This window comes from Leptonychotes weddellii, chromosome 2 (assembly GCF_054177405.1).
Source record: "Leptonychotes weddellii isolate Sample4059 chromosome 2, ASM5417740v2, whole genome shotgun sequence".
NCBI lineage: Eukaryota > Metazoa > Chordata > Mammalia > Carnivora > Phocidae > Leptonychotes > Leptonychotes weddellii.
In genome coordinates, this window is record NC_138370.1 from 13,222,753 (window position 1) to 13,247,688 (window position 24,936).

Here is a 24,936-nt window from a genome sequence, read left to right on the forward strand (position 1 = left end):
ACATATGAATAAGAATGTGGAAAACTACCCCTTGGGTCAGTGCATGATAAATTTATTATTGTAAAATTATTTTATGGCTCTTACTACAAAATAAGATCCTGCAACCAAAATTAGAACTAAAAGGCCACTCATTGAGCTTGTCCTCCAAAAGCATAGTAATTTCCTCATCAGTCCTGCTCTCAAAGGTATGAACAGGAAGAAGGAAATCACTGAGGATGTCAAGGAAAATGAATATACGGCTCCAGCTTTAGTTTCTGGCAAGATTGATCTGGAAAAAAGCGTTCAGGAAAAGACAGTCAAGAGATGATAGATGTGTGGATGGCTACAGTTTGAAGTCAGGAAGTCTGTTTCTCAAGTAGCACCGAAAGGAACGACTCAAGCAGGACAGTATGCAGACCCCTCCCCCCCCCCCGCCGACCCAGCCACGTCCCCCTCCCGCGCTTTCCCCTCGGAGCGGCCGCGAGGGAGCGGCGGGTCCGCCCGGGAAGAGCCCCTTAGGTCCCAAACGTTCTCGGTCTGGGTCCGACTTTCCTTGAACCCCCGCCGCCCCCCAGTGAGTGTTCGGGCTGACACAGTGTCCTCGTCCTTTATGCAAGCTCAAGGTTAACAGCCTGGGCTCTCAGCCTCTCCCCAGGCGACGAGCCCAGCGGTGCTTCACCCAGTCCCCAGGAGGGGACACAGTACAATGGTTGGCTGGATTTTACCGGATTTCCCAATACGGGCGTGGTGTCACCGAAAGGGCCCGGTGTGAGAAATCGTTTAGCTTGGGGGGCGGGGGGTGGCCAGCGCAGTCCCTGTGGTAAAACCTTAGTTCACGTTAGCCGCCCCGCCGCCCCCGCAGCTCCCGCTTTCCTCCCTAAAAGTCCAGGGAGTCGGTGACAGAGGCGAGCGGGGGGCGGTTTTGAACTTGACGCCAAAGGAACGCTCATCCTTCCTCCCGAGCTGGAGGGCACAGGACGCGCGGCGCCAGCACCACGCACAGCGGCTTCCAGAGGTGGTGCTGCCAGAGTTCTCTCGTTTCCTGGTTACGTGCGTGCTAGCAGAGACGAAAACCTTCGCTCGCGACTCCCGCTTCTCCATAGGGACCAAAGGGCCGGGCACGCTAGTGTGGGACGTGCCAAACTCAGCGCGCCTCATGGCTGCCGCTGGAGCACCCCCTCCCCCACCCCGCCCAGCGCCCTCGGCGGCGCACGCGCACTGCGGCTCCGCCGGGGCTACTTAGGGCCCCGCCCCGAGGTGGGCGGGCCTGGCGCCTCCCGGCTGGCCAATCGGCTGGCAAACCCGCGCCTTCGTCCCCAGCCAGCCTCGCGGGGGCACGTGCCGGTGTTTGTGTACGTGCTGCTCCCGCAGGGCGGGGAAAGGGCCCGCAGCCCGCGGGGCGAGGCTGCTGGGGCGCGGCCAGGGCTGGGGCGCGGCGGCGGGGGGCTGGCCCCCTGGCCCGGGCAGTCTAAATCCTCCCGCACTCCGGCGGGCTGTGCACTCTTACCTGCCGGTCCGCAGCGCCTGCCCCGCAGCTTTGCACTCCCAAGGCCTGCCGTCCTCTGCTGTAGGCGGAAAATGCTGTTGCTTGATTGCAACCCGGAGGTGAGACGCGGGCCCCTTTCGTCCTGCAGGCTTACTTCTCCGGGTGTCTGTCTGCTCGGGAGCACTAGCGAGGGGGACTGACCACTGAGCGCTGCCGAGGCAGGCCTCTTCAGAGTTAGATTTGGGGCGTGGGGGAAGATTCTCGACCGCGGGAGAGCGCGGGACTGGGTACAGGCAAGAGGGGTGCTGGAGCTGCTGTTCTCCCGCAGGTGGATAGTCTGAAGCATCTGCTGGAGGCCGGCGCCTCGGTCAACGCCCCCCCGGATCCCTGCGAGCAGTCGCCTGTCCACTTGGCCGCAGGGGGCGGCCTTGCTTGCTTGCTTCTGTGGCAGCTGCAAACTGGCGCTGACCTCAACCAGCAGGTAACTAGGTTACTGATTGTCGCTGTGTACAACCCTCCCCTCCACCCGGATCCACACAAACGTTTCGCAGACGCCAAAATACTGTTTCCCTTGCTGTAAACATGGCTCTCGCAGAGATGTCTGATCGAAATATAAAGGGAGACACTTAAGAAATGTAAAACCTTCTAGTGGCCACATTAATAAGATGAAACATGAAATTTTATGATTTAACTCAATTTACCTCAGTATTTCAGTATGTAATCAATTTAAAGCATTACTTATATTTTCCATTTTCTTTTCAGACATCTCAGTCTGGTGTGTATTTTACATTTCCAGCCACATTTCAAGTGCTCTTTAGCCATCTGTATGGCTCCTGGCTAGGATATTGCTCAGCATACGGAGGTCTACAGTTTATTTCAAAAGCAACAGTTGCTACATTACCAAATTAAAAGTCGCAGTACAGTAATTACTTAAATAACAGTTGTGAGGCAAACTTTCAACTATTACAGTTTTCTACAGAACTTTCTTACGGTAGTCTGCCTCGCCCACTGAACATTAAAGTAGGGTGAGTTTAAATTGTAAATCGTTTTACCTTTGTAATACTCTGCTTTTTATTCACCTGAGTGTTAATGTAGGTGGTCGTGGCTGCATGTGTTTTTATTGATGAAAACTTTGTATTTAATAGAACACCAAGTGAACTTTATTGAAAAAAACCCTTGAATTAAAAAATTCAGTACAGTGTGGTTCTAACTGGCTTTCTTAAACAGTAATTAGACTTCCCCTACCAACTTCCACGGAAACTGTTTCCGGGAGAGACTAAAACGTGCTGCCTTCCCTTTAAGGATGTTTTTGGAGAGGCTCCACTACACAAGGCAGCAAGAGTGGGAAGTCTGGAGTGCCTTAGCCTGCTCGTAGCCAGGGATGCCCAAATTGAGTAAGTATAAAATCAGTGGCTTCAAATTTTGTATTTTCTTGGATTAAGCTAATCAAACTCCTGAAGCTGAATTACATGTGCTTTTACAAATGCTTGCCTACCTAATTGACAATTTAGAGTTGTCATTTAAATGTTAATTTAGGCTGTTAATGATACCTAATACTATTAAATTTAAGTAAAAAAATGGATCCTTAGCAATCAGAGGTGCAGTTCTGTTCATCTCTCGTGGCAATATTACATCTTAGCTTTGGTTTGGGATAATCCCTTCTATAAAAGTTCTCATTGACTTCCTTTGAGTATTACTTATTATATCGAGCACAGAACACTCATTCATTCAAAAATGGAATGTCCACTCTGTGCTGAACGCTGCACCAGCCTCTTAGGGTGCAATAGCAGGGAATATTGGAATTTCTCTGATTCCTCTACTACTTCTGTTCTGAAACCAACATTTGTATGAGCCCAAAGCTCCTTTGTAGAAGGATATAATAAAAAAAAAAACAAAACTAAACAAGTACCAATTTTTATGTAACTCAGTTTTTGTCTTAAATTCAGTTTATGTAATAAGAATGGACAAACAGCTGAAGATCTTGCTTGGGCCTGTGGATTTCTAGAATGTGCCAAGTTTCTTACAACAATTAAATGTATGCAGACAATAAAATCAAGTGACCGATCCGATAGAGATCATTGTGTTCCAGTGCCCAGACAGAAACGAAGTTTTGGAAGTGTAGAAAATACAACTGGAAAAAGGAAGTGTTGGTAAGTAACTCAGTACTGTTTTCTTCCTCCCTCAGGGATTGCTTATTCAGCAGTTAATTGTTTCATTTAAACATCGGCAGTCTTATTTCCAGTGTATCTTTTTATTTTTGTGAACACATTTTAATACTGGTTATAGTAAGTACTGCTAGATTTTAGAGGCCAGAAATCATCCTGCACAATGGAAGGATGGGGAGGAAACCTTTTTTAAAAAGTTCTTAATGTCACTTACGTTTTTTAACCACAGATTCACGCTGGTCCTGAAAAGGTTTGAAGAAAGCCTTCACTCCGTGCAGATCTACTGCCCAGCCAGAAGCTATGGCTTTTGGCTCACCAGGTGTATCTCAGCTCCTTCTAGGAAGGAGGAAAACTTTCTTCTAAGTGAAGATAACATTTAAGAATACATGTTTTTACATGCCTGTAATATTTTGGTTGTGCCTGCTTTTTGTCTTTTAAGTTATTAAAGAATACTAAAGAATAAACTGTTTTCTTTGTGTAGTTATCTGCAGCCTTTGAAAAAAACTGTAGTTAAACCATCAGACTACACCCAGGATTTAAAGCGAAGTTAAACTTAGTCTTTATTAACAAATTTATAATACAACTTTACTACAGCCTTTGAGTCTAAGATATTTTAAAAAATATTTGGTCGCTGAGGAAGACATAAATTATAGTAAGCATCTTTGTTCCAAAAGTCTGGGCCCTTCCATCCACACCAGCCCTAGATTTGGGAGAAGGGAAAGGAAAACCTTTTACTAGATTATAGGATTACATGATCAAAACTGTAACATTTTACAATCCCATTCTGTCAGCTGGATCCCAGAATAAGACTACCTATATAACTCAAAAGATCTGAACTCCTATAAAGCATAGGAAAGTAACATACTTGAGTCCATTTCAGATAGAGTTAAAAAAATTTTAATTTTACAGTATTTAATCATAGATAAAAAAGAAAAAGCTTCCTTATGGTAACTGTTACTCCAAATATCACATTTTTTTTAACATCTTTTTTTTTAAAAGATTTTATTTATTTGACACAGAGAGCGAGAGAGCACAAGCAGGGGGAGCAGTAGAGGGAGAGGGAGAAGCAGGCTTCCTGCCAAGCAGGGAGCCCGATGTGGGCCTTGATCCCAGGACCCTGAGATCATGACCTGAGCCGAAGGCAGACACTTAACCATCTGAGCCACCCAGGCGTCTCCCAAATACCACATTTTTACTGAGTCTAAGTTTTATAATTCTGGCAGTCAATGGCAGGTAGGTCATAGTTGAATTGGCAATCTGTTTTTCTTAGCAGTCCTTTAAAGGCTGTCTTAGGGACCACGCTGTGTGTCTTAGCTATGAGGAAGTGTGGCAGGGAGAAATCTGTGCTGGCCTCTTGAATTGCCCTTCACTGTCCTCAGGCTATAATCCTTCCACTTTCCATTCTTTTCCATCGTTTTCCCCAGCAGAGAAAATTACTTTCAAACAAAGTCTCACTGTGAATACAAATTCACAAAATCTCTTCTAGAGCCATTGATTTATTTTCTTAAAGACCCAGCTAATGACTAGTCCGAGTTATCTGAAATGAAATGCTTTGCTTGCAAAATACTTGTTAGGAGGCCAGCTAGAACTCTTAAAATAAATACCACTGGGTGAGTGACAAGTAGTGTGGTCTTATCCCTTAGCCTAACTAACTTGGAAGCTGCTGTGTCTTCTGGCAGTGACCTAGAGCTAAAGTTCATGGTTTCTACAGAAGATAGTGTGTAGCTCTATTTTTTAGTGTGGAGGTTGGAGGGCTGAGTAGAGACGCTCTTTAATTTTTGCATTTTTCTTTCTCTGATTGCAAAAATAAGATCTACATTATCAAAGTTCAAATGAAAGTAAAAAGTCCTCCATCAGTGCTATCTGCCCCCAGGTAACTGCAAAATTTGTGGGGGTTTTTTTTTTGTCTTTGAGACCTGTTTCTACCTGTAAATAAGCTTCTTTTTTATTATCTTTTTAAGCAAAACTTTTTCTAATAAATTTAATGTCCTAAAATCTGTTTTCTTAATGATGAATAAAGGCTTATACTCTCTGTTTTAATCTTTTAGGCCTTTTCCAGATAACCAGACTCAAATTATTTTATAAAGAGAAGTGGGTAGAGAGGATGCCCAAACCAGAAACTGATGGGAGTAGACAGGGTGCTCTTTTTCTCCGAGGCGACAAGTTCCCTTTGGGAACTTCAAACAGGAAAGTTCCACAAGAGGGTCAAGAGAGGTCAAGCAGAGGCAGAACTGTCCCTACAGCCCTTGCTAGACTGAATGTTTGTGTCCTTCCAAAATTCATGTTGAAAGCTAGTCTCTAAGGTGATGGTATGTGGAGGCGGGGCCTTTGGGACGTGACTAGGTTGAGAGTGGAGCCCTCATGAATGGGATTAGTGCCTTCATTAAGGAGGCCCCTTCCACTGTGTAGATACAGTGAAAAAGTCTGCTGTCTGTGAACTGGTAAGTGGGGCTCACCAGACCAAACCTGCTGGTGCCTTGGATTTCCCTGCTCCCAGAAGTGTGAGGAATACATTTCTATTGTTTATAAGCCACGCAGGCTATGGTGTTCTGTTACAGCAGCCCAGGCTCTGAGACACTGCTCTAGATTCTCGAGTCGGTGAGAGTCAATACTACTGACTGCCAGGCCTTGGCTTCGTGGTTCCTTATACGTGCGAAAAGGGCAGAGGGTTTTCTACAATTGGAAACTCTACAGAAATCTAACTAGCAAAGAAGGACAGTACAATCCTCAGAGAAAGTAATCAGGGACAATGCCTTATTCTATCCAACTGCTTCAGAAAACCCTATCTAGACAATTCCATCTACTGCAAAGTTCCTCAAACTAGCCAGAAAGAAGTAATCATACCTCTCATTAAAATAATGAAGGCTCCTCATTGCCTCTAAGTTAAAATCTAAGTGCTCTGCTTCTCGGCCTGGCTCACAGTTTTAGCCCTTGCCTATCCCTCCAGCCACACCTCCTCGCCGGCTCTAATCATGTCAAACTGCCAAAACTGGGCATGTTCTGGGAACATGGCCTGCTGTCCATTCACGGTCTCTAAAGGATCCCTCTACTGATCAGCCTTGTAAACTCTACCTTCGATAACTGTATTTTTTCTGGGGAATACTTTTCGGATCTCTTTTGTCTTCTATACTAGACTAAGAGTTTTTTTGTTTTTTTTTTTTTTTAAATATTTTATTTATTTGACAGAGACACAGCGAGAGAGGGAACACAAGCAGGGGGAGTGGGAGAGGGAGAAGCAGGCCTCCCGCCGAGCGGGGAGCCCGATGTGGGGCCCGATCCCAGGACCCTGATATCATGACCTGAGCCGAAGGCAGACGCTTAACGACTGAGCCACCCAGGCGCCCCTAGACTAAGAGCTTCTTAAAGACCTTTTTTAATACCCCTATTGTTTCGGACAGTGGACGCGTCTTAGTACTTAATGATGAGTGAGGGACCACTTGGCTACAGAAAGAGAGTAAATATTGCTCCCACTTCCGTGTGCTGGCAGAAAACATTTCACAGATTTCCAAGTCCAAATGCCTTGAAAGATAAAAGCACGACACATTTATCTCCTGTATTTATAGTCTTATCGCTGGCGAAATAGTTTACTAAACTGGGCTATAAAAGAATTCAGCCACACACACACCAAAGCTCTTTATGTACTAAACCCCTCATCCTTAGGGCTTTGGTAACTTCATGCAGTTACATTCTGTTCAACTTCTGAAAGTGTCTCACGAATGAATTTCAATGCTAAACCACCCAAATCCCTAGGAATTGTGTTTTTTTTAAAAAAAAAATGACCTAATTATACTACAACTTCAAAATTCAGAGAAGGCTTTTTATTGGTATTAGCGATGTTGACTTAAGTGGCAACACAAGAAAAATGAAGGGTAGTGGGTAATAGTAGGATATATTCATTGGTTTGTGGCTGAAAAGGTTGTATGCATTCTTTGTAATTTTAATATATTTGGCAAAAAATACAGAAGTTAAAATTCAAGTTATGTCTTATTATACTTGCCTTCTAAAGTTTTAGTATGAGTTTTCACATGTGAGAATTAGCTGCCTATGCATTAGGTTAAACTTATACCTCCTTTTTTTTTTGTTTTTTTAAAGATTTTATTTATTTATTTGACACAGAGAGACACAGCGAGAGAGGGAACACAAGCAAGGGGAGTGGGAGAGGGAGAAGCAGGCTTCCCGCCGGGCAGGGAGCCCGATGCAGGGCTCGATCCCAGGACCCTGAGACCATGACCTGAGCCGAAGGCAGACACTTAATGACTGAGCCACCCAGGCGCCCTAAACTTATACCTCCTTTAATTGGTATTGTAAGTATCTACGAATACTCTTAAATTTGTCTCAAATCCAAATCCTTTCTAGAATGAGAATAAATTATATATAAATAAATTAGACGTAGTCAAGCCTCCATAATGTCCAACATACTACTTATTTTTGGTTAGTAATACAATTATAAAGGTTATTTAACCCACTCTATTTTAATACATTTGTTTATGCAAAACTGTAACATCTCCAAAAGAATATATTTATAAGCTCTTGGTTCCATTATTAAGTTCAATAACTAAAAAAAGTCTTCATAAATCTAACCTGAATTTTGTTCTTTGCAATTCACTTTAGTTCCCTCTGGGACCTGGACAGTGTCTCTATCCAGAGAGATCGTCCTCACAGCCCTAGAATACCTCCTGATAGTGTATATCACAGCCCTTGGTTTATAGTCTTTCTGTTAACGGCCAGTTTGTTCTCCTTTGCTTCTGGGTTCTTTGCCTTGCATCTACATTTGTGTTAAAAAGATACTTACCTTTTCCAAAATAACTTGTAGATCTTCAGCGCCTGTATAATGTGGATCTAAAATCAGAAATTTTATCTGCCCTGTAATCTCATTCCATGCCACTCCTAGTATTGTGTGGGCCAGAACTCCTCCCCCTACAGCAAGAGAAATATGAAATATGAGAGGGCATGTATGAGTCGCAACTTCTTATTCAATTTCTTTTTTTTAAAAAGATTTTATTTATTTATTTGACAGAGAGAGACACAGCGAGAGCAGGAACACAAGCAGGGGAAGTGGGAGAGGGAGAAGCAGGCTTCCCGCCGAGCAGGGAGCCCGATGCGGGGCTCGATCCCAGCACCCTGGGATCATGACCTGAGCCGAAGGCAGACGCTTAACCATCTGAGCCACCCAGGCGCCCCTCAATTTCAATTTAAAAAGATTATTGGGCCTATTGATTGATATAACACAGTATTAAAGGTGACTAGCCTGTATTATAAAAGACCACAATGTCAAGTACACTCTGAGAAGATAAAATTGTATCTTTTAAAACTGGAAAAGATACAATCATATCTGTACTCACATCAGGTTTCTATTCCACTGCCATATCCATGGGATCACCCACACTGGATTTAGAAAGGGCTATGGAGGGTCACAGTCACCGCTGTGAAGCCTTGCTCAGCACACACGCAATGTTGCCTCTGCTCTGAGCGCCTCCCGTGGGACAGCCCATCTACCCGTTCCGGTCCTCCTGATACTCTGCTAAATCTGTCTCCCTGCGTATCTTACATACCAGTCTTAGTCTGCCTCTGTCATCTCAGATCAAGTCTTGTTCTTCACAGAAGCATCAACATTTAGATCAACTCCTCTGATCCCCTTTACAAATAAAGCCCAGAGAGGTGAAGCAATTTGTATAATGCCACACAGCCAACCAAGTTAGAGACAGCACCAAGACTTAGTAGGCTCAACTGAGTGACCACGGCCTATTTTCTATACTGTTCTCCACTCTTCAAATATTTCAACAGTTATCACTTCTCTTCTTAGCTTTTACTTCTGGTTATTACAATCTTTCTTATAACTTTCCTCCCACCTTAAAAATTGAAAAATATCCAGAGGTCAGTATGTACGGTATGAAAGCTAATTTTAAAATGTTTAAAAATGACTGATTTTATGTGACATTATTTATATTAACAACAAATTTTACAAATTCTCTTTACCCAAAGAGCCAAAGATGTCCAAAACACCTTACCGATCATGACTGGAGTTCCTTCAGTCTGGAAATGATTAGCCAGCTCCCGTCCTTGAGAGGCCATTTCACAACCTTGGCTAGAAAGAAATCATTTTCCATCAGATGAACGATTTCTCACACTAAGGTCAAATAAGGAGTTTGGGAGCCAGTGTTTTCTACCGTTTTGTTTTCTTTCTTAGTTATTGAAAAAAACAGGAAATAAATTTAAATAACATTAAGTGGTAGGGAACTGACTTGAGAGCAATTTAAAGCACCATAACTTCTCGATGTATTTAAGGCCACTAAATGTGTTAGGAAAGAAGCAAGAAGACCTTGCTTCTTTGCTTCTGGAACTGCATAAAGAAGGATTTTTAACGGATGAGTGAAAGTGGTCACCTTGATGGCCATGGGGCTCTTATGGGTGGATTTAATTTCAGAAGAATGAGTTTTAAGTCCTGGGTTCTTGTCTTCTTGCCATCAGACTCCGCCTGTACCTCCTCATCTTTAGACTGGGACAAATCACCCCTGCCCTGTCTACATGACAGGAGATTCGGGACCAAAACAGATGATATCTATGAAGCCAAAGTGAAAACTGCAAAATGTTTTCAAGTACAACGTATTATTTTAGGGAATATTTCAATGTCCTATACAATTTGTCCTTTTGAGAAGAGAGAAAGATGGCCAGATGAAGGGAGATTATTTTTTAGGTTGGAGGTGCCAGGTGGTGGCTAATCCTTAGCTCTTGCTTAGTAAGGAACGTATGAAGTTTTAATGTGCCAAAATGTTCACTTTTGAATCACCATATGCTTCACTACTTAATCTATCGTTTATTTGTCAGCTCTGGTTTCCACAGACAATCCAAACTGCAATTGTGAAAACATACGTTCTTGGACATAAGCACATGGGACAAAAAAGGATAACGTTATTGTATCTATTGAGGTTATTATAATAGAAAAAGTATTTAAAACATAAGCTCACTAATAAGGAATAAGCCAGTTATTGTCATAGAAATCAATCTTAGTTATTATTTGCTCATATTTTATTTTTATTTTTTTAAAGATTTATTTACTTTAGCGAGAGTGAGCGAGAGAGAGAATTTCAAGCAGACTCCATGCTGGGCGCAGAGCCTGACACAGTGCTTGATCCCAGGACCCTGCAATCATGACCTGAATATTTGCTCATATTTTCATGCTAGACTTATGGCTAAACTGTACTGGGAAAAAAATGAATATATTATTTGGACACATTATTGGTTTATTGGCATCTTAAGAAGAAAAAGGGCAGGAGGTACACAGAAAGGGCAGTCAGAGATCAACATTTGATTTTTTCCTTTTAAGACTTTTTAAAGACTTGAGGATAAACAAAAAGTTGATTTTCTGTAACTCCAGTCAAAGCTGACATATTTCCAAGTGTTCCTCTTGTTGGCTAAATTAGGTCTACACCATGCAAGTATATATTGCAAAGTTTACTCATCAACTCAAAGCCTTCTAAAAAATAACCAAAAAATTCAGGGTTTAAAAAATGAGATTTGTAAAGCAATGAGGCAATGTGGAGGAGAGAAAGTAAAAACAGTGAGGAGGAAGAGAAAGGAGAGAATATATAATTTTCCTCTTTTTTAATAAAATGACAAACTTGCTTCGAAACGATATCACTAATTTCTTAAAGTGTCCTCACCTGACAAACAGTATTTTTGAAGTTACACCAATCAGTTGGTTCAGTACCAGCTGTACCTCAATAGATCCAATCCATTGCCGTGATCCAACAAACGTTGCTGGTTTGTCCCCGGCATCAACTAGAGCCTTTGTGTAATTAAAAACACAAAAAAATCCATACACAAGACAACTATTAAAAACTACTTTTAGGACCTTTTCCCTGATTACGAGTATGTTTTTTTCTTTCCTTCAAAACAGAAATAAGTCTGTACCACGAGGTAATAATCATTATTAGTAGTATATTAAGGCTAATGAAATGTACAATTGATTAGAATTTTAAATGGCATGTTCTGTACCTGCTGAATTTCCCTGTGTGTTGGAATGGATCTCTCTGTGTAGCCTTGGTGTTTGAACCAAGAGCAGATTGTCTGCAGAGATCGGTAAGCACAGCCCCAACCATTGTCATCCATCCGGTCCTGCATGTAGTGATGATAACCATAGATGCCCTGGACCACATAAATCTATATAAAAAGAATATAGTAACATACTAATTTAAGATAGGTGCACATATTCTATACATACATCCAAGACAAGTTTACTGTTCTCAGAGCTGGACTGTTACTTCAGTTCCTTACAAAAATGCCTTCAGAGAACATGATACTTTCTTGGCTTTTTATTAAATGTCCAGAGTTGTTACCACAGGCTCTAAGGCCTGGCAAGTCCTGCCCTCTGGCCTCCTCTCCAATGTCATCTTGTACTACTTTCCCCTGTTGCTGGCTCTGCGTTAGGTTCAGATATGCCCAGGGCAATCTGATGTCAGAGCCTTATGGTTTGCTCTGCCTGGAACACTTTTCCCAAATAATTTGCAGCTCTGCACCCTTACTTCACTTGGGTCTCTGCTCAAATGTCAGAGGCCTTCCATGATCGTCCAACCTAAAAATGGCATGCTTTACTCCCTCACCACCCACCTCCTGCCGTGGCTGTCACTCTATCCTGCTTTATTTTTTTATTTTTCAAAGCACTACTTGACACCTTACTTATTACTTTTTAAATCTCTGCTTAACCACACTAATATGTGAGTTTGATAAGGGCAAGTATTGTGTCTTCTTTCTTTCTGGGCCCAAGCTTCTACAGTGGGTCTGGCAAACGGTTAATAGTCAATGAATGTTGACTGAATAAATGATGAAGGAAGGAATAAAGGAATGAACAAACAAAGGGGCCATTTAATGGGACATATGAAGAATATTTCTCCAATTTTGTAAACCTGCCATTGATTACAGCCCAGGTATGCTATTTAAATATCCTTAAGTAAAGGCCAAGATCATATAACTTCTTTCTTGTAGTATAATGTTAAGAATACTCATGTGTTTTTTTCTCCACAAACTGGTGTAAAGTAATATTTTTTTAAAAATTAGGTAAGAAGAAGTATGGACAAATACAGAATCCTCACCCAACAATTAGACAATATATTTTCTTCTCAAGCACACACAGAAAATTTTTAGCTAGAACATTGTGGTAGGTGGAGAAATGGTCCCCAAATGGTATCTATCTCCTAATCCCTGGAGCCTGTAAAGCCTACCTTATATGGTCAGAAAGCAAAAAAAAAAAAAAGGGAGGGGGAAATCTCTGCAGATGTGATTAAATTAAAGATCTTAACATACGGGAAATTTTCCTGGACTATCCAAGGTGGGCCTGAAATGCAACCACAAGCATCCTTGTGAGGGAGCAGAGAGGGAAATCTGACACAGGGGGAGAAGAGGAGGCAACATGACCACAGAGGCTGATGGGAGCGATGCAGCCAAGCAGTGCCGGCAGCCACCACAGCTGGAAGAGGCACGGGATGGATTCTCCCCAAAGCCCTTGCAGGGAGCATGGCCACACTGACACCTGATTTCAGCCTCATTATAGGGATTTCGGACTGGTGGCCTCCACAACTGAGAGAATACATCTGTGTAGTTTTAAGCTACCAAATCTGTGGTTTCTGTAGCATCCACAGTAAATGAATATGTCTCAATAAATTTCAGAATCTGTACCACGTAAAAGTTGTTTCTGACCGGCAGGCAAAAGAGTCAGAAATCAGTAAAAATACATACACACATACCTACATAAATAAATTCTAATATATTTGGATGTCAAAAAACACTTTGAAATAATACACAGATTAAATAAGAATCGTAATAGAAGTGTGAAAATACCTAGAACTGAATAAAACTAAAATACTTCAAATTAAAATCTGTGAAAACAGTGCTTTGCTTGAAATTTAAAACCTTAAAGTAGAGAATAAAAAAGATTAACAATATGCAAAATGCCCAACTTAAGAAGTGAGAAGAAAAACAACGAATCAAAGAAAGTAAAGGAAGAAGAAAGAGCAAAAAATTGATGAAATAGAATATAGAAGTTACAATAAAGGGGGTCAATAAAGCCAAAACTTAAAAAAAAAAAAAGGCATAAAAATGATATAAAGAATGAAAAAAAAAATCACTACAACTACAGAAAAGACTAAGACCTAGGTAAAAGAACTTAGAAAAATGAAAAAAGTCCTATAACCATTAATAAAATTAAATCTTATTAAGAATGTTCTCACAAAGAAAATGCTAAGCACAGCATTATTTTATAGGTAAGTTTAACCAAATGATCAAAAAAAGATCATGCCGACCCTACAGTAACTCCTCTAGAAAATTAAAAAAATAAAAAAGGGAACGCTCCCCAACTCTTTCCATGAGCCAGGATATTATTATTATTATTTTTTTTAAAGATTTTATTTATTTATTTGAGACAGAGAGAATGAGAGACAGAAAGCATGAGAGGGAGGAGGGTCAGAGGGAGAAGCAGACTCCCTGCCGAGCAGGGAGCCCGATGCGGGACTTGATCCAGGGACTCCAGGATCATGACCTGAGCCGAAGGCAGTCGCCCAACCAACTGAGCCACCCAGGCGCCCTGAGCCAGGATATTATTGACACAAAAATGAAATAAGAACAATGTGAGGAAAGAAATTCAGAAGCCAATCTTATTCATGAACACATACGCAAAAATCTTAAAATGTTAGCAAATGAAATCCAGCAAAGAATAAAAAGTAATAATGAATCATGCTCATTAATCAGTGTGATTTCTCAGGTTCAAAATGAAAATAAATGGGGATCAGCCTTTAAATAAATTAGGGAATGGAATTTCCATAGGAAAACTGTGGTACATACTATTTATGACCTTTTTAGACTACTGTGAATACTGCTATTTTAAGCAACAATTATTATAAGAAACAGGTGGTAAATTTTGTTTTAGAGATGACATACATTCTGAATCAATCCTTAAAACTTCCACTGGATACACACAAAAAATCACCACTGACATGGATTATCAGTTGACTCCATAAATAATTATTAAACTCACCATACCAGTCTCTATGTTAGGTGGATTGAGGTAAGTATGCGGATTTCTAATGTAACCATCCTTGTATGGTTCACCTGGAAAGTGATAAGCATTAGACCTTCTGAAATACGGTCTGTCATGAGGCAGATTGAAGAGGTCATGTAATTCCTAAATGAAATCAGAATCAATAGAAGAGAAAAAAGTTAAATAAGTCAGACTCCTCACTCATCAGTAAACAAATTCAAACTAAAGACAGAAAACAAAATTAACTATATATTGGCTATAAAAGTTATCAAACACACTTTTAATATAATTCACTAAGGTCGAAGAGAGTGAGATTTAAACTACAACCAAATGAGAGTTATGTATGTTTTTCCACGGATATGGGTCGAAACTAGAAGGGAACACAGAAAAAATGAAAATGCAGTTGAGCCTTGAACAATGTGGGGATTAGAGACACTGAGCCCTCACACTGTCGAAAATCCACATGTAGATTTGACTCCTCAAAAACTGAATAGCCTACTGTTGACTGGAAGGCTTCCGAGAACATACGTTAATGACTTATACATATTTTGTGTATGTACTATATACTGTATTCTTACAATATAGTAAGCTACAGAAAAGAAAATGTTATTAAGAAAATCGTAAGGAAGGGAAAATACATTTACAGTGCTATACTGTATTTACTGAAAATAATCTGTGTACGAGTGGACTCCTGCAGTTCAAACCTGTGTTATTCAAGGGTCAACTGTAATTTGTCAGAGTGAGAGAAGTCACATAATTTCAAATTAATTATTTATCATAACAGTCTGTTAAAATACATCCAGGCTAAAGACTGGTTTTGAAACAGCCTTGTAAAATGAGTAAATTGTAATTAACAATGACAGATTTACATGACAGCATTCTGAAAAGTCACGCTTAAAGTACTTAACAAATACAAGGGGTGGTGAGTAAATTCTGGAGGAGACATTGGTGGTAGGGAACCAACCAATGTGGCATCAAAATTAAAATACACATACATGTTTAAAATGCAAAATTTTCCCAACTGTATAAAAACGTGGCCCTTCCTCTGTAAAGTCTGACATTGTCGTTTTCGTGTCTCCTAAGTACTCTCGCAGCCGGAATGGGATCATCTGGCACCTCTGCAGGTCAGGTCCACCAGCACTTACAGACGGAGCAGAGCGTTACAGGACTCGCCCTCCTCCCAGGGACGGGTGCGGAAGATGCTCCCTTGGTATAATTTGATGGGTGCCAGGCAAGACCACACATCAAAATTATGCACTCCAAAACCAGTCATTTCATTAATAAATCTCAGTTCTTTGAATGCTGATCATGCTTTCTTCAACACGCCTCTAATAAAACCCAAATAACCCTGGGAGGTGGGGGGTAAAGTATTACCATAAATCCTAATTAGAATTAGCATAAATCCTAACTTTCCCTCCCTAACTGTAATCTTGTCTCTTTCACAAATCTGAAAGTAACGGAAGGGAAAAGGAATTTATTTATAAACACTCAGCAGCAGCTCAAGGCATGTAAGCATCTTTTCATTTCTGTATTTCATTATGGAAAAATTTCACAGAACATATGAACCACAATGAGTGTCTGAAATCAAAATGTTACATATGGTTTAGCATATATTTTCATTAACATACTTTTTAAAAAGTTATATGTCAATAGAAATTAAATAACATGTAAAAATAGTAGTCTGATTCTACTTTCATATTAAATCATAAAATAAGTTCCATTTATTAGAAATGTTTAAGTAAATATAAAATGAATGATGGTCATAGTTTTTCTAAGAATAAGTGTATTAGCTTTACTTTTCTTTCTTTCCCTTTTTTTTTTTTAAGATTTTATCATTTGACAGAGAGAGAGAAAGCACAAGCAGGGGGAGTGGCAGAGGGAGAGCCCAACCCCAGGACTGGAATCATGACCCAAGCAGAAGGCAGATGCTTAACCGACTGAGCCACCCAGGCACTCCTTGGTATTACCTTTCTATAGGCCTGCAGCTGACCATCTGGAATTCCTGATGGATATGAAATTGTTACAAGATTTTTTTCCCCTGGCAATAAAAAGTGCAATGGTTCAGGGACCACAATAGATGTTCCTTTCATATATTTCAAAATGCACTTCTCCGTATCAGTTAGCTGATTATGAATTGCATCAACTAGAAGTTTACGAACTCTGTGGAGGGAAATATTCAAGTGCATTAACAAAAGTTATAGTGGCTATGATAAATGAGAATGGAGAGTTAATATGTCCTAACTACAGTAAAAAACCCAATTGGACCAGGATTATTAAACGAAGTGTAAATTTATGCAAAATTAAGTAGGCTGTGTATTTCCAATGTGTAGGTAAAGGGAAAACCTCTTAGGTTTTTGCATAGTACCCTACTTCCTCTAAATAAACATTTAATTACTAGATGACTCAGCTTAATAACAAACAAGGAATAAATCATAGTAAAAATAACAACAATCCTGGATATGTCTATATGATATTTAAAAACGGGCTCTGATTACTCTGGGGAGGAGTGCTTATTTAAATGTGTCAGTAGTAGTACAAAATACTTACTTTCCCCATGTTTCTTCTGGAGCAACAGATAGAACTACATCAACGGGTAAAGTCATACTAACGTAGTGGTGTCCTCCGTTTTCTCTTTCAATGATGGGGGTTACGGCTCCCAGAGAGGTTGACATTTCCAGCATAAGATCTATATTTACTATTTGATGCTATAAAGATAAACAGCAATAGTCAACTTATAGCACATTGAACATTAAATATAAAGGGCAAGTAAAATGACTTTTTAAGGGCCATATATAAAGCTGTATTACAGTAAGTAGTTTAAAAGCACAAATCTTGGGTGCCTGGGTGGCTCAGTCGTTAAGCGTCTGCCTTCGGCTCAGGTCATGATCCCAGGGTCCTGGGATCGAGTCCCACATCGGGCTCCCTGCTCGGCAGGAAGCCTGCTTCTCCCTCTCCCACTCCCACTCCCCCTGCTTGTGTTCCTGCTCTTGCTATCTCTCTGTCAAATAAATAAATAAAATCTTTAAAAAAAAAAAATAAAAATAAAAGCACAAATCTTATCTTAAAAAAAAATCTCCTCTGCTTCAAAATAATCTGAGGAGAGGTGGAGAGGGAGTGGGGATGAAGATGAAATCAGACTGACCAGTTGTTGATAAACATTTTTTTTTTAAACATTTGTGTGTGTGTGTGTTGATAAACATTTAGCTGGTGTAGGGTTCATCAGGATTCACATATTATTCTACTTTTGTATAGACTTAAAGTGAAAAAAAAAAATCAAATGAACAAGATACAATAACCACACACCAAAGGAACTTTTAAACATACATTAGAACTATAAACCCCTGGCCTAAAGACATAGGAACTATAAACAAATACTGAACTCCGTTAGTAGGTTTGATTTTGACAGTGGTATGGAATAACAACTCTGAAAACACTTTCTATTTTGAACAAATCTGGTAAAAGATTGAGAATACTGGAAGCCAGGTTTTTCACTGGCAAAGAGTTACGAATTCAGTGAGGTAGAAATAGAATTGGAAATATAAATATGATTTACATAGATAAATAGGAATGTATTGTGTGTGTGTGTCTATGTGTGTGTATATGTATGTATACATGTATGGTATGTATGTATACATGTGCATGCTCCTTAGAGAAATGGCTGATTCCTGAGCTGGAACAGGGACGGTACATGACGTGCCTAGAACACCTTGTGGAAGAAGTAGGAAGTACTCGAAAATACAGTGTCCAAAGGACACTGGAGCCAGCCTGAAAAAGCTTTCATTGGCCAAATCTTGGAAATGTGAGCATCCAAATAACTAATGAGAGTAACAGATTGTAACTCACTGCATAAAACAGGAACCTATGCTTCCATGCATATAATAAATAAATAGGGAAAAGCAAAGCTCTTCCTTATGGTATAATGTCATCTAAGAACTGTAGAAGGAAATGACAGAAAAATCACCACTTTGTAACCATCAGGTTAATGTTGGATTCAGACAAAAATTATCAGTTGATACTGGAAGTGGTGGGTAAAACTTTGGTGAGGAATAGGATAGCCTCTCACCATGAGATACTTACTACTTACAAGGGAAAAAATAGTGCCCTCACCCAGAGAAGAAAACCAGCAGACACCATGTGAAGTAAGTGATCAGAGTTAACGTCACCAATGCCAGAGGCCGACTGATAGCATATGCCTCTTTAATATGATGTGCTAAGGAGGACATGACATGACTTCGGCCATATTCCTATCAACAGTGCGTCACCTGAATCTAGTCATGAGGAAGCCTACAACAAACCCCAACTGAGGAACGTTCTACAAAATAACCGACCCGTACTCCTCAAAATGTCAAGCTCCAACTACTCGTAATTCTCAAATCATCTGATCCACAGCCCACAGGTTCTTTAAATCTAACAGCTACCAATTGTAAATTTAACAGCTCATGTGGACATCTCATTGGTGTCTCAAACAATGTGACCAAAACTGACCTCCTGTCTTCCCCATCACCCATCTTTACCCAAGCAAGAAAATGGTCATCCCATAACTAATTCATTTCCAAGGATCATCCATTTTATCCCCTAAATATCTCTTGGATCCCTTCCCTTCTCTGTTACCATAGCTGCTGGCTTAGTTCTGCTTCTTCTGAAGTGGCCCCCACCTAGCTCTCCAACCTCATGTCCACCCTATTTTCCTGTAACAGCCTAGGAAAACACGGTAGTGTATTAACTTCATACAACTTCCTCCCCTGGAGTAGCTCCAATTTTCATCTCCAGTATTTGCCAAGTCTGTGGCATATGGCAGGTCCTCAATAACACTGGTTCAAAAAGCACCAGAACTAAGAACAAGGTGAAGAAAAGTAAATCATTTATTATTTACTATCTCACAGCATAATGTGTCTCTGTCATGTTTCAGAATGGTTCCTTTTTAAAGTAATTTGCAAACATACTCGAGCTGTGTATTTTTGTGGGAGTACAGAAAGCATCCCAAAAAAGGTATGTATTAAGATATGTGTTAATATGGAACAAAAGCTTAGACATGTAAAACAGAGATACAACCTCTGACAAGTCATTTATTCTTTCTGGACCTCAATAATCTGATCCGTAAAAACTAAGAGAGTTGCCTTAAATAATCTCTAAGATCTCACTCCAGTCCAAATCCAAGGATTACAAATTTTTAACACTAAGAATAGACAGGTGATTTGCTTACCATGTCTGGTAACTTTTTGTCTTTCTTTCTCATAAATTTTCGTTTGGTATCTTCTTCCTGTTCAAAGCTAGATATTTAATACACAAAGATGTTTATAATATGAGACGACATTTTGAAAACATTTCTAGCAATTTTCAAATATACTCACTGAACAAAGCGCATTATGTTCTTACAAGCAGAACTATCACTCAGTTCTCCTGGAATGGTGTTTATGTCACTGTTAGGCCATATGTACACTGAACTGTGGCAAATTCTCAACACAAGTGCATTTGAAGAAAGCTTGGTTGACAGGTCACTCAGCACATGTTTTAGTGCTTTCTTGATAAATATTTCTAAATTAAAAGCAAATAAATAGAAGTTAATGAGAAAAATCTTAAACTTTTCAACATGAATGATTCCAAACACACAAAAGTAGAACACAGTAAAGTTGACTCCCAGATAACTATTCTGCAGATTCAATAATATTAAAAAAAAATTTTGCCTTTCTTTTAAAAAAATTGAGATAAAATTCACAGACCATAAAATTCATCCTTTTAATGTATACAATTCAGTTGCTTTTAGCATATTGACAAGGTTTTACTATCATCACTATCTAATTCCAAAACACCATCATCACCCCAGAAGAAACCTATATTTATCAGCACTCATTCCCCATTCCTCCTACACTGACCCATGGCAACCACTAATCTACTTTTTGTCCCTATAGATTTGCCTATTCTGAACACATCCTATAAATGGAATTGCACATTATGTGTCCTTCCATGTCTACCTTTCACCCTGTATAGTATTTCCAAGATTCATTCATATTGTAGCATTAATCAGTACTTCATTTCTTCTTATGGCTGAATAATATTCCCCTGAATGGATATAACACACTTTGTTTATCCATTCACAAGCTGATACATATATGGATGGATTGTCTCTTTGCTTTCTGGTTATCATGAATAATGCTATGAACAAATGCAAGTTATTGTGTGCATATATGTTTTCAACTCTCTTGATGAGGTGTTCACTTAAAAGTAAAATTGCTAGGTCACAGGGTAACTCTATGTTTAACCTTTTGAGGGACTGCCAAACTGTTTTCCAAGGGAGCTGCACTATTTTATATTCCACCAGCAACGTATGAGGACACAAATTACTTTCAAAATACCATATAACTTGTAGCAATAAAACTGTTGAATGAAATTCAAATTTCTTTGTAGTTCTTTTTCTCTTCGGACTCTATCCCACTAAGAATACAGTACAACCAAAGTACTGTATTCTAAAGTCAAAGTTTTTTCTGTGTAATGTGTCGTTAACCTGACACTTGTCTGACTTCATTTTCAGGGATTTCTTTTTAATTTACAATAATTTTTGGAATATGTAAAACATTTTCATGGTTCAAGAAGATATATTTAAAGAAGACAATATATACTTATTTTAGCTTTATATTCTTAAATCCTAAACCTATTAACCTGGTGGTTAAAGTATTTAACTATCACACTGATATCTTGATAAATAAATACCTTGGGGTTGTGGTAGAGAAAAGATTACTTATAACAAGTCAGATTTTAAGACATCTTGATGTGTTTCAGAAGGTCAAATTTAAAGATTTTCAGCTACACTACAAAAGACAAACATAATTCCTGGATTACCTTCTGTTTATCTGTAAAGGACCAAGAGATAAACTAATCTGAAAAAACTGTGATGTCTTTAAAGTTAAGCATCTCCTTCCTCTATATTTTCTCATTAATGATTCCCTTCACTGAATGTTTGAAAGAGTCTGATATTGTAGGAGTAATATAATCAAGTCAGAAGACAAACTCAAATATGTTAATTACTTGGTAAAAAGTATTGCAGCCCTTGTTTACATTTGAAATTACATTATTATATCTACTAATGGATTAATTATACTTTGCAGTAAGTTCATAGTAAAGTATATCTTCAATTTATATGGAGTTGTGAAATATAAGGCTTTAACCACACAAGTTAACATATTAGAGAACTACACTTTACTAATAAGATAGGCCTGGAAATGAGTTTGATTTAGTCTTTGTAAGATGGTTCTCATCTGGATGGCACATTAGAAACACCCAGAAAGCTTACTGATGCCTGGGTCTCTGTCCCAGAGACTTACTTTCATTCATTTGGGAGTGGGGATTCGAATGGACCAAGATTGAGAGCAATTTTTTTTAGCATAAATGGATGAGTCAGAAAGAACATTCTGCGTTCTCTCCCTTCCTATTTCCACAGGGCCAGGAAATGATGGCCAGCTAGTGACCTCCTACAAGGAACTTGGCACTTTTCATTCCTTATCTTTCTGAACTTGTCTGTGGTTTCTGACACCACTGATCATACTTTTCATGAGTGATTTTATTTATTATCATGGTGTTAATGATCATCCTTCAGAGATATTCTTTCTCTCTAGTCCTGACCACCCACCCTCCCCTAAATTTCAGATTCAAATCACCCGATGCCTGCTGGGAATCTGCACTTGATATACTCTGGTATCTTAAATGAAACACCTTTCAAACACAACTCATCTTTCTCTTCTGATATTCTTTACTTCTGTTTGTGGCCTTAGCCCAAGTCAGAGATAGGAAGACATCCTAGAATTTGCTTGATACAAACTCTGCTGATATTTCTCCCATAGAATTCTTATGCCATTCCAAAACAACATAACTTTCAAGAGGGTGGGCTCTGGAGACTCAGGGTTATGTATAGGTGCAAGTCTGCAATCTACATGCCTTGTTTACATCGTGCTCATTGTGGATATTTGTATTTATTGTGACAATTTTCTTCCAGTGGGCAGTGAAGTTTGTTTGTTTTTTTTTTTTTAAGATTTTATTTATTTGCGAGAGAGAGAATGAGAGACAGAGAGCATGAGAGGGAGGAGGGTCAGAGGGAGAAGCAGACTCCCTGCTGAGCAGGGAGCCTGATGCGGGACTCGATCCCAGGACTCCAGGATCATGACCTGAGCCGAAGGCAGTCGCTTAACCAACTGAGCCACCCAGGCACCCCAGTGAAGTGTTTTTAAGAAAGGGGATATCTTTTTCTAATTTGCACAGAGAAGCCTCACAGGCTAGCAGTGGTGCTGGAACACAGTGCCTGTTTAAATCCAATTTACAGAACCCACTAACCACATGATTTGAGTTTATCCTCACTCAGTTTCATTTGCAAAATGAAGAGGATCCCAGTATATTTCACCATCAATTTTATAATAAAAAAGGAGAGTTTTTTTGGTCAGACCTACCATTAGCAGTAGCTAGCTGAAAAGCTAGATCAAGGCCTCCTCTTATTCTGAAGAGTATATCCATAGTCTCTGAAATCACCTAAGACAGAGAACCAAAATTCCATTGTAAAACAAAACAAATTCATCCTCATACAAGTGAGACTCAATTCTACTTCTGGAAATTTGTTCTAATGAAATAAAGTTCAGTAAAAATTTAACTTTAATAAAAAAAACCTGGAAACTACCTAAATAGTTATTAATAAGAAGTCAGTTAAAGAACAATACTACCATACAAATATTAGGCAATCATTTGAACAATTTGCACTATGAAGAGTTCTACAGTTGCCATTTGGACAAAAACTATTTAATGACAATGAAAAATACTGAAGAAGACAAAAGTTAAAAAGGCAAGAGCACTTTAACTCTGTATGATTTTGCACAATGTAACTAATCGCTCAGTACTTTTGCCCTCTTCTGCAAAATTGGCAAAATCTACTATTTCATAGGGTTGTTGGGATGATTCCACAAAAGATCTTAAGTGAAAGGACTACAACCTCCCTAGGCTTCTGAACTGAGATCCTCTCTGAAGAAATAATATTTAAGCTGAGATGTGAAGGGTAAGTAGGTATGAGCATTAACAATTGCAAAGGAAAGAGGCGGGTGGAGGTGGGAGAACCCATTCCAGGCAGGGGCACAGATTGGTGAAGATCAGCTTGAAAGAACACTTCAGAGACTACCACAGATGTTGAGATCTGATGGCGACAAAGACAGGGAAGGTAGGAGTAGAGTAAATGACAATTGACAGCCATGTAGAAATAGAATGCATAGGATCTGATTACTGATCAGATGTTCAGAAGTTGAGAAGTGGAAGATGTCAAGGATGATTTCCAGGTTTTTGGCATGCACAACAGGGTGGATTTACTGAAATGCGGATCATTGGACGAAGAGCGGGTGTGGGATGAGGGGAGGTGGAAATAAGGAGTCAGTTTTGAACTTGCTGAGTTTGAAATACGGATCAATTATCCAAGTGAAGGTAGATATAGATCTAGAGCTCGGAATACAATTGCCAAATCTGGAGATACAAATTTGGGAGGAGGCACAGGGTGTAAAGAAAAGCATCCTTGAAGAACACTACATCTAGGATAGGGCTTGGAGGACCTCGCTGAGCAATCAGGAGGGAAACCGGGGGAGTGCGACATCACCGGAGCTAAGGGAATAGAGTATTTGAAGGAAGTCACTCATATCTTTCCCAGGTCCAATACTTCAAATCTTCAAAGACGCCAAATAATCCCTCGTTCACAAAATGCATTCATAAGGAGGAGGCGCGGAGAGCGCAGGTCCCACCGCGGCTGAACCGGGATAGTCTAGGCTGTGCGGGGCAGTTTCCCTCCGGCTCTACCAGGGAGAGACCGAGAGAAAGGCGGCCCAAACCACCGAGTTCGCAGCTGCCACTGTGGGCCCCGGTAATGCCAGCTCCTTTCAAGGGCTTGGACCCACGACGGCTACGAAAGTCCGAGGGGAAACGCAGGGGTCGATTGCCAGCGGAGGTACTCACCAGGTCTGCTACGTGGCTATGACAGGGGCGCTGACGTCCGCGCAAGGGCTCAGCACGCTGGCCCGGAAGTGGAGTTTCCAGGGGCGGAGCCTGGGAAGGCTGACTACAACTCCCAACATGCCCCGCAGCAACGGTATGGGGCGTATCTTTCCACAGCTCCTCGCGGATGGATAATGGGGCGGGTAGCAGAAGTCTTTTCTCAGTAAATTCTATTGGTTGAATCCTTCGCATTCTACCCACACTCTTTAAGTCTTTATGTATGTTCCTCGATGCGGCTTCGAACTCTCCACATGTCCTTCCGTAGCGTA

The 24,936-nt window shown here is 40.1% G+C and overlaps 3 protein-coding genes across 7 annotated transcripts in view; 1 reads left to right on the forward strand and 2 right to left on the reverse strand.

Annotated features, from left to right (window-relative positions):
• Positions 1-1,611, reverse strand: part of LRP2BP (LRP2 binding protein) — a 31,582-nt gene extending 29,971 nt beyond the window's left edge. The window contains exon 1 of one of the 2 annotated variants that reach the window (XM_081807738.1): positions 1,487-1,611. The gene's annotated coding sequence lies outside the window, so the exon portion shown is untranslated. The remainder of the gene's footprint in view (positions 1-1,486) is intronic. The other variant, XM_081807732.1, reaches the window with a different exon arrangement.
• On the forward strand, positions 1,453-4,094 carry ANKRD37 (ankyrin repeat domain 37). 2 transcript variants are annotated; one of them, XM_081807773.1, is made up of 5 exons: positions 1,453-1,584; positions 1,794-1,946; positions 2,768-2,859; positions 3,394-3,615; positions 3,860-4,094. In XM_081807773.1, coding segments are annotated over exons 1-5 (495 nt in total). In that variant the 5' UTR covers positions 1,453-1,557; the 3' UTR covers positions 3,861-4,094. The 2 variants fall into 2 exon arrangements, with proteins under 2 accessions (XP_081663899.1, XP_081663905.1); XM_081807779.1 differs by having other exon boundaries at positions 3,412-3,615.
• Positions 4,095-4,165: 71 nt separating this feature from the next.
• Positions 4,166-24,859, reverse strand: UFSP2 (UFM1 specific peptidase 2). Of its 3 annotated transcripts, none has more exons than XM_081807711.1 (12): positions 24,629-24,859; positions 23,095-23,173; positions 20,011-20,194; positions 19,863-19,929; positions 17,207-17,364; positions 16,627-16,819; positions 14,657-14,803; positions 11,626-11,790; positions 11,292-11,416; positions 9,639-9,715; positions 8,423-8,547; positions 4,166-4,330 (listed from the first exon to the last, which is right to left on the reverse strand). In XM_081807711.1, exons 1-12 carry the CDS (start codon positions 24,857-24,859, stop codon positions 4,244-4,246), a joined length of 1,638 nt encoding a protein of 545 aa, XP_081663837.1. In that variant the 3' UTR covers positions 4,166-4,243. The 3 variants fall into 3 exon arrangements, with proteins under 3 accessions (XP_081663837.1, XP_081663841.1, XP_081663846.1); XM_081807715.1 differs by lacking the exon at positions 4,166-4,330 and adding an exon at positions 4,512-7,149; XM_081807720.1 differs by lacking the exons at positions 4,166-4,330; positions 8,423-8,547 and adding an exon at positions 8,569-9,265.
• Between the last annotated feature and the right edge of the window lie 77 nt (positions 24,860-24,936).

Coding starts and splice junctions, on each gene's coding strand:
- ANKRD37 (XM_081807773.1), top strand. CDS start 1,558: ATGCTGTTGCTTGATTGCAACCCGGAG. Junction 1,585..1,793: donor TGCTTGATTGCAACCCGGAG/GTGAGACGCGGG, acceptor GTTCTCCCGCAG/GTGGATAGTCTGAAGCATCT. Junction 2,860..3,393: donor GCCAGGGATGCCCAAATTGA/GTAAGTATAAAA, acceptor TATGTAACTCAG/TTTTTGTCTTAAATTCAGTT.
- UFSP2 (XM_081807711.1), bottom strand. CDS start 24,859: ATGCGAAGGATTCAACCAATAGAATTTACTGAGAAAAGACTTCTGCTA. Junction 17,365..19,862: donor ACAAAAAGTTACCAGACATG/GTAAGCAAATCA, acceptor TTATCTTTATAG/CATCAAATAGTAAATATAGA. Junction 11,417..11,625: donor CACACAGGGAAATTCAGCAG/GTACAGAACATG, acceptor AATTACACAAAG/GCTCTAGTTGATGCCGGGGA.